This window comes from Silurus aristotelis, assembly GCF_946808225.1.
Source record: "Silurus aristotelis genome assembly, chromosome: 8".
In the NCBI taxonomy this organism is placed as follows: Eukaryota; Metazoa; Chordata; class Actinopteri; order Siluriformes; family Siluridae; genus Silurus; species Silurus aristotelis.
This window is the reverse complement of record NC_139581.1, coordinates 315,001-324,119: the sequence shown is the minus strand read 5'-3', so window position 1 is coordinate 324,119 and position 9,119 is coordinate 315,001. Positions and strand designations below refer to the sequence as shown.

The 9,119-nt window shown below is 42.0% G+C and overlaps 1 protein-coding gene across 1 annotated transcript in view; it reads left to right on the top strand.

Annotated features, from left to right (window-relative positions):
* The first annotated feature begins 2,217 nt into the window (after positions 1–2,217).
* The window catches only part of rabggtb (Rab geranylgeranyltransferase subunit beta), a 25,913-nt gene continuing 19,011 nt past the window's right edge, over positions 2,218–9,119 (top strand). The window contains exons 1-2 of the mRNA XM_083548115.1: positions 2,218–2,342; positions 8,504–8,611. Coding sequence (XP_083404241.1) covers positions 2,340–2,342; positions 8,504–8,611 — 111 coding nt within the window. The 5' untranslated portion in view covers positions 2,218–2,339. The remainder of the gene's footprint in view (positions 2,343–8,503; positions 8,612–9,119) is intronic.

Below are 9,119 nucleotides of genomic sequence, written 5' to 3'. Positions count from 1 at the left end.
CTGCACAGTGACATGAACTTTCATACAACAATAAGGAGACATAATAATCCATATCCTTCTCTTCCTGTCACCCTCTTCTCTCTCTCTCTCTCTCTCTCTCTCTCTCTCTCTCTGTCTCTCTCTCTCTCTCTCTCTCCAGTGATCACTGTTCCTGCCTCTCTTCCTTCTGCAGATCTTCCCACTTCGTCCAGGCCTGCCTCTGGATGATGATCTCTTCGACTGGAGGCCACTCTGTTCAGCTTGGGACGGTTTCTCATCAACGCCTTGGGTGGTTCCATGAAATGAGACAATGTTCATTATTAAAAGCTCAATAAAAATTAAGCGTTTTATTTATATTAAGTTTGACTGATTTATATGAAGTGTGTAATCTGGTGTACAGTGTAGATTTATTCACTACTAGAGACTCAAAGCACTTTTATAATGATGGTGATGATGATGACGATAAAGGTGATATTGATGATGGTGATGATGATGATGGTGATGATGATGACGATAAAGGTGATATTGATGATGGTGATATAGATGATCGTGATGATGATAATAATTATGGTGATTATAATGCTAAAAATGATGATGATGGTGATGATGATAATTATGAGGATGAAGATGATGTATTTTGAGGAGCAAGTCAGGTTTTATTAAAGAACAACAAACACAAATATTTTAATAATTTTTATTGATAATTAATTATGTTTATTTGCATGTTATTGATAGTTATAACATTTATAATAAAAACTGTATGTACTATGACTGGTAAAGGGAGAGAGGGAGCTGATATGATGGAGAGGAGAAAGGTAGATATGTTGTGTGTTCAGGAGACCAAGTGGAAAGGGAGTAAGAGCAGAAACATTGGAGGTGTTTAAACTGTTTTATCATGGTGTGGATGGAAAGAGAAATGGTGTAGGGGTGATTCTGAAGGAAGAGTACAGTAAGAGTGTAGTGGAGGTGAAGAGAGTTTCTGATAGGGTGATGATCGTGAAGGTGGAAGTTAAAGGGATGATGATAAATGTCATCAGTGTTTATGCTCCACAAGTCGGCTGTGAGATGGAGGAGAAGGAAAGATTCTGGAGTGAGTTAGATGAAGGCGTAGAAGGTGAACGTAGGAATGAAAGATTGGTGATTGGGGCAGACTTTAATGGACATGTAGGTGAAGGGAACAGAGGTGATGAGGAGGTGATGGTAGGAAATGGTTTTAAGGAGAGGAATGTGGAAGGGCAGATGGTGGTAGATTTTGCTAAAAGGATGGAAATGGCAGTGGTGAACACGTATTTTAAGAAGAAGGAGGATCATAGGGTGACGTATAAGAGTGGAGGAAGGTGCACACAGGTGGATTATGTTCTGTGTAGGAGATGCAACCTGAAGGAGATTGGAGACTGTAAGGTGTTGGCAGGGGACAGTGTAGCTAGACAGCATCAGATGGTGGTACATGTGTGTGAATGAGAGGGAGGGCAGTGGAGGGGTGTGGTGGCAGGGAGAAGAGGTGGAGAAGGTGGAGGAGTTCAGGTACCTGGGGTCAACAGTGCAAAGTAATGGAGAGTGTGTTAGGGAAGTGAAGAAAAGAGTGCAGGCAGGGTGGAGTGGGTGGAGAAGAGTGACAGGAGTGATTTGTGATAGTAGGGTATCTGCAAAAATGAAAGGGAAAGTTTATAAGACTGTGGTGAGACCTGAGATGTTGTATGGATTAGAGACAGTGGCATTGAGTAAAAGACAGGAGGTGGAGCTGGAGGTAGCAGAGCTGAAGATGTTGAGATGTTTGTTGGGAGTGACGACGAAGGACAGGATTAGAAATGAGTTTATTAGAGGGACAGTGCATGGACGTTTTGGAGACAAGGTGAGGGAGGTGAGATTGAGATGGTTTGGACATGTGCAGAGGAGAGACATGGGGTATATCAGTAGGAGAATGCTGAGGATGGAGCCACCAGGAAGGAGGAAAAGAGGAAGACCAAGGAGGAGGTTTATGGATGTGGTGAGGGAAGACATGCAGGTAGTTGGTGTGAAAGAGGCAGATGTAGAGGACAGGGGGGGGGGGTGGAGACGGAAGAAGAAAGAAGAAGAAGAAGAAGTACCCGGATGCGACAGTGTACAGGTGAGAATAAAGGAATAAACAATTATTAAACACTCAGAAAAGAAAAATAACACAAGATAAATTAAATATAAGCGATTTAAAGACAACTTATATATACTATATATATATTATATGATAAAGATTTATTTAAAGTTTATCAGAGGGGGTGTATAGCGGAACTCATTTCCGGTGCCGCAGTGACGTGTATAATGTGCGACGGCTGCTGTCTGGTTCGTCTCCCTGGTCCCGGCTCCCGGTCTCGGTGTCTGTCAGGATGGTGAGAAATCTAACATTCTCGGGGGTTGTTTTATTTTCGTTATTAACAAATGGATACTGCGGATTTTTTATAGCTGAGAGAGGAAATGGAAGGAAACAATAAGTGATAGTGGCATTAAATCCGTTTTAATCAGGATGTTAATCTTAGATTTCATCCAGACTGCAGCAAGAACACCTTAGAACACCCCGTCTCCTTCATTCTCACCCCGTCTCCTTCATTCTCACCCCGTCTCCTTCATTCTCACCCCGTCTCCTTCATTCTCACCCCGTCTCCTTCATTCTCACCCCGTCTCCTTTCTTCTTTCCTTGTTTTCTGCATCTCACTCTTCTGCTTTTACTCGAAATGATTGATTATTGTTTTTTGTCCAGATGATCACGACATTACTGTGTGTGTGTGTGTGTGTGTGTGTGTGTGTGTGTGTGTGTGTGTGTGTGTGAGTGTGAGAGAGAGAGAGAGAGAGCTGGTCGTAGTTTACTGTCCTCAGTCTCCCTGTAATTGCTGTTGTGTAGTTGATTGTGTAATCAGAATATTTAGTGTGTAATAGAAACACAATACACACACTGCTTTTGCTGAATACAACAAACATAAAACCAAATTCAACCTTTTCAAACTTTTTTACATAATCATTATCACCATTACCACCATCATCAACCTTCACCACCATCATCAACCTTCACCACCATCATCACAATCACCACCATCATCACAATCACCACCATCATCAACCTTCACCACCATCATTTACCATCACCACCACCATCACCACAATCACCACCACAATCACCATTACCACAATCACAACCACCACCATCACAATCAACACCATTACCACAATCACAACCACCACCATCACAATCAACACCATTACCACAAGCACAACCACCACCATCACAATCAACACCATTACCACAAGCACAACCACCACCATCACATTCAATTCAATTCAATTCAATTTATTTTTATTTGTATAGCGCTTTTAACAATGAACATTGTCTCAAAGCAGCTTTACACAGATAATGCGGTGATTAAAAATGAATATGTTCTTTATGAGTAAGTTTGTCCCTGATGAGCAAGCCGGTGGCGACTGGCGACTGTGGCAAGGAAAAACTCCCCGAGATGGCATAAGGAAGAAACCTTGAGAGGAACCAGACTCAAGAGGGAACCCATCCTCATCTGGGTTACACCGAATGTCCATTTGTGGCGGGTATACAATGTTGCGGGGTGCAGTGATGATGATCAAAAGCGAAGTGTATTTCTGAATCAGTGTAGGAGACTGTTGACATCCAATCCAGGCAGGCCTGGATAAAGTGGGAAGATCCACAGAGGGGAGAGGGGCAGGAACAGTGGTCACTGGAGCCTCAGGAGCATGTTTAACTCGACCGAGAGAGAGAGAGAGAGAGAGAGAGAGAGAGAGAGAGAGAGAGAGAGAGAGAGAGAGAGAAGAGGGTGACAGGAAGAGAAGGATATGGATTATTAAGTGTACCTATTGTTGCATGAGAGTTAAAGTCACTGTGCAGTTTGGACTCCGGCAAGACTCGCTATAGCAGCATAACTAAAAGGGAGAACCAGAAGGCAACACAGACATGAGGGATCTCTGGGATAAGAGACGGCCCACCACACCACCATCAACAAACCTGAGTGAACACGTGAATGTGAGGGGACGACAGCGTACAAATATCCCAGTTCACCAAACACTCTATATCCATGTTCCCTCCAGATCTGAGCCTTTACCTGAGAAAAAAATCTACTGATTAAAGGCTTGACTGAATAAATATGTTTTCAACCTCGACTTGAACACTGAGACTGTGTCTGAGTCCCGAACACTGATAGGAAGGCTGTTCCATAACTGCGGGGCTTTATAAGAGAAAGATCTGCCCCCTGCTGTAATCTTCATTATTGGAGGAACCAACAGATAGCCTGCACCTTTTGATCTAAGTAGGCGTGGAGGATCATACTGGTACAGAAGTTCACTCAGATACGGTGGTGCGAGACCATTAAGTGCTTTATATGTCAGTAGTAAAATTTTATAATCAATGCGAGATTTGATTGGGAGCCAGTGTAGACTGATTAATACAGGGGTGATGTGGTCATATTTCCTAGATCTAGTGAGGACTCTTGCTGCTGCATTCTGAACTAACTGAAGCTTATTTCTGCACTTACTCCAACACCCAGACAGTAAAGCGTTACAGTAGTCTAATCTAGAAGTAACAAAAGCATGAACTAGTTTTTCTGCATCCTGTAACGACATCATATTTCTAATTTTAGCAATATTTCTAAGGTGAAAGAAGGAGATCCTGGTAATATTATTTACGTGAGCCTCAAAGGAAAGACTCGGGTCAATAATCACACCGAGGTCTTTGACAGCCGTACACGCTGAAACAGAAACACCATCCAGAGATGTTAGGTAATCTGAAAGTTTGCTTCTAGCTGCATGTGGTCCTAGTAAAAGTACTTCCGTCTTATCTGAGTTTAGCAGAAGAAAGTTATCGAGCATCCACTGTCTAATGTCCTTTACACATTTTTCAACATTGTTAAGCTGATCTCTCTCATCTGGCTTTGCTGAAATATACAGCTGTGTATCATCAGCATAGCAATGGAATCTAATACCATGTTTATGAATAATTTCTCCAAGAGGCAGCATATATAAAGAGAAAAGCAGAGGGCCTAAGACAGATCCTTGAGGAACACCAAACTTTACCTCAGAGAGTGTGGAGAACTCACCATTAACATCAACAAACTGATAGCGATCAGTCAAATAAGACCTGAGCCAAGAGAGAGCCGTTCCCTTTATTCCAACAACGTTCTCAAGTCTAGCAAGTAGTATAGTGTGATCAATGGTGTCAAAAGCTGCACTAAGGTCGAGCAAAACAAGTAAGGAGACAAAACCCTGATCAGAGGCCAATAACAGGTCATTTACCACCTTAACTAGCGCCGTCTCTGTGCTATGATGAGGCCGAAATCCTGACTGATACATTTTAAAAATATTATTCATAAGTAGGTGTGAGCATAACTGCTGTGCTACAACCTTTTCCAAAATTTTGGCTATGAAGGGGAGATTTGATATTGGTCTGTAGTTGGACAGCTGACATGGGTCAAGGTCAGGTTTCTTAATTAGGGGGTGGATAACTGCCAGTTTGAAGGATTTTGGTACAAAACCAGTGCTAATGGAAGAGTTTATTATTTTTAAAACAGGTTCAATTACCTCTGGAATGATCTGTTTAAAGAAACTTGTAGGCAAGGGATCGAGAATGCAGGTTGATGATTTTGATGAGGAAATTAATGAAATTAAGTCATTCTCGTGAATAGGAGTAAAACTTTGTAATTGATTATCTGTTATAATTACACTGCTGTCTACAGGGTTACTTGTAAAATAATTTGGCTTTATATTAACCGTCTGGATTTTTTGCCTGATGTTTTCAATTTTATTATTAAAAAAGTTCATGAAATCATTAGTACCTATTGATGGTGTGCATGTGAGTGCAGTGCTTTTATTCCCTGTTAATTTTGCTACCGTGCTGAATAAAAATCTAGGATTCTGCTTGTTATTTTCTATGAGGGTGGAGAAATATGCTGATCAGCAGCACTAAGAGATTTTCTATAAATTAGGAGGCTCTCCTTCCATGCTATTTGAAATACTGTTAATTTTGTTTGACGCCATTTACGTTCTAATTTTCGAGTGGTCTGTTTTAAGGTGTGTGTATGATCATTATACCACTGTGCTAATTTTTTCTCCCTGATCATTTTGGTCTTAAGGGGAGCTACATCATCTAGGGTATAACGTAATGTTGATTCTAGGTGTTTAGTGGCCCAGTCGAGCTCTGCAGGGTCAGACGGAGATCTATCTAATATCGTAATTTCTGGAAGATTGTTAATAAAACGCGCTGTTGTAGCTGACGTGAAAGTACGCTTAACACGATAACGTGGTGAAGTAGTAATACAATGACTGAGGCAAATTTTAAAAGAGATGAGATAATGGTCTGAAATAGCTTCAGACTGTGGAATTATGACTACGTTTTTTATTTTTAATCCAAATGTTAACAACAAATCGAGAGTGTGTCCACCATTATGAGTGGGTCCTATAACATTCTGATTAATTCCAACTGAATCTAGAATGGACACAACTGCTGCTCTTAAGGAGTTTTCCTGATGATCAAAATGAATGTTAAAATCACCAATAATTAATGCTTTGTCTAGAGAAGTAACTAAATTTGTGATGAAATCTGCAAATTCTATGAGAAAATCAGAGTCGGGCCCCTGGGGGTCTATAAATAATAATTAGTGGAATTGACTGACTGGACCTGCTTTCGGACACTGAATATTTTATGTTGGTGTAAAGAACTTCAAATGTTTTACATTTGTGTTTAGTCTTTTGTGTGACGCTTAGATTATTATTATAAATAGCTGCGACTCCGCCTCCTCTGCCATTTAGACGGGGTTGGTGTATGTAACTATACCCAGGAGGACTCGCTTCATTTAATGCTAAATATTCATTCAGTTTAATCCATGTTTCTGTCAAACACATTATTTTAAACTCCTGGTCGGTAATAATTTCGTTTACATTAAGCGCTTTAGACGTGAGAGATCTAATATTCAGCAATCCTATCTTTAGATCAGAGGTGCTGCTGTGTGTTCAGTCCTATTTAATTTTATGTTAATCAGGTTACTAAAACAGACTTTCTGAGAATTCCTATATGTTGGTTTCGCTCGGGGGACAGACACAGTCTCAATTTGGTGGATCCTGAGTGACGACTCTGTGCAGCTAGCAGACGGTCGGTTTAGCCTGTCTGTCTGCTCCCTGGCCTTGGCTCTAGACAGTCACTTGTTAACTAGTGCTGTTCTGAGACTATGACCTATACTACAAGAAATGAGAGCAGCACCTTCCCGAGTGGGATGGACACCGTCCCCCCCTAACAGGCCAGCCTTGCCCTCAAAAATGCTCCAATTATTAATGAAGCCCACATTATTTTTGGAGCACCACTCGGACATCCAGCAGTTCAGCGACCATAACCTGCTGTAGGCTACATCGCCACGTCACAATCAACACCATTACCGTCACCACCACCATCACCACATTTACCACCACTATCAACCTTCACCACCATCATCAACCTTCACCACCATCATCAACCTTCACCACCATCATCAACCTTCACCACCATCATTTACCATCACCACCATCATCAACCTTCACCACCATCATTTACCATCAACACCATCATCAACCTTCACCACCATCATGAAAATCACCACCATTACCATCAGCACCACCATCATCACAATTACCACCATCAACATCACAATCACCACCATCATCACAATCACCACCATTACCATCACCACTATCATCAACCTTCACCACCATTACCATCACCACTATCATCATCACAATCACCACCATTACCATCAGCACCACCATCAGCACAATTACCACCACTATCAACTTTCACCACCATTACCATCACCACCATCATCAACCTTCACCACCACCACCATCACAATCAACACCATTATCATCACAACCACCATCATTGTCACCATCATCACTACCACCATTACAATCACCACCATCATCAGAATCACCACCATTACAATCATCTCCATCAGCATTATCATCACAATCATTACCACCACCATCACAATCACCATCATTACCACCATCATCATCAGAATCACCACCACCATCATCACTATCACCACCATTACCATCACCATCATCACTATAATCACCATCACCACCACCATTACAATCACCACCATCATTGTCACCACCATCAGCAGCAGCAGCTAAAATTCTTTTACTGTGAAAATAAATATTTGCGTGTGTGCTGCGTGTGTGCTGCGTGTGTGCTGCGTGTGTGTTGCGTGTGTGCTGCGTGTGTGTTGCGTGTGTGTTGCGTGTGTGCTGCGTGTGTGCTGGGTGTGTGCTGGGTGTGTGCTGGGTGTGTGCTGCGTGTGTGCTGCGTGTGTGCTGCGTGTGTGCTGGGTGTGTGCTGGGTGTGTGCTGGGTGTGTGCTGCGTGTGTGCTGCGTGTGTGCTGGGTGTGTGCTGCGTGTGTGCTGCGTGTGTGCTGCGTGTGTGCTGGGTGTGTGCTGCGTGTGTGCTGCGTGTGTGCTGCGTGTGTGCTGCGTGTGTGTTGCGTGTGTGCTGCGTGTGTGTTGCAGGGGACTCCAATAAAGGATGTAGTGATTAAACCTGATGCTCCAAACACACTCCTTCTAGAGAAACACGCAGATTACATCGCTGTGTACGGCTCCAAAAAAGACGACTATGTGAGTGTTCACACTGCAGATTTACTGTATATCATCATCATCATCATTACACTCTTCATCATCATTACACTCTTCATCATCATCATTATTACACACTTCATCATTACACTCCTCATCATCATTACACTCTTCATCATTACACTCTTCATCATTACACTCTTCATCATTACACTCTTCATCATTATCATTATTACACACTTCATCATTACACTCCTCATCATCATTACACTCTTCATCATTACACTCTTCATCATTACACTCTTCATCATCATTACACTCATCATTACACTCTTCATCATCAGCATTACACTCCATCAGCAGCAGCATCACACTCATCAGCAGCATCACACTCATCATCATCATCACACTCATCATCATCATCATCATCAGCATCACACTCATCATCATCATCACAATCATCACACTCATCATCATCATTACCATCATCATCATCATCATTATTACACTCTTCATCATCATTACACTCATCATCATTACACTCTTCATC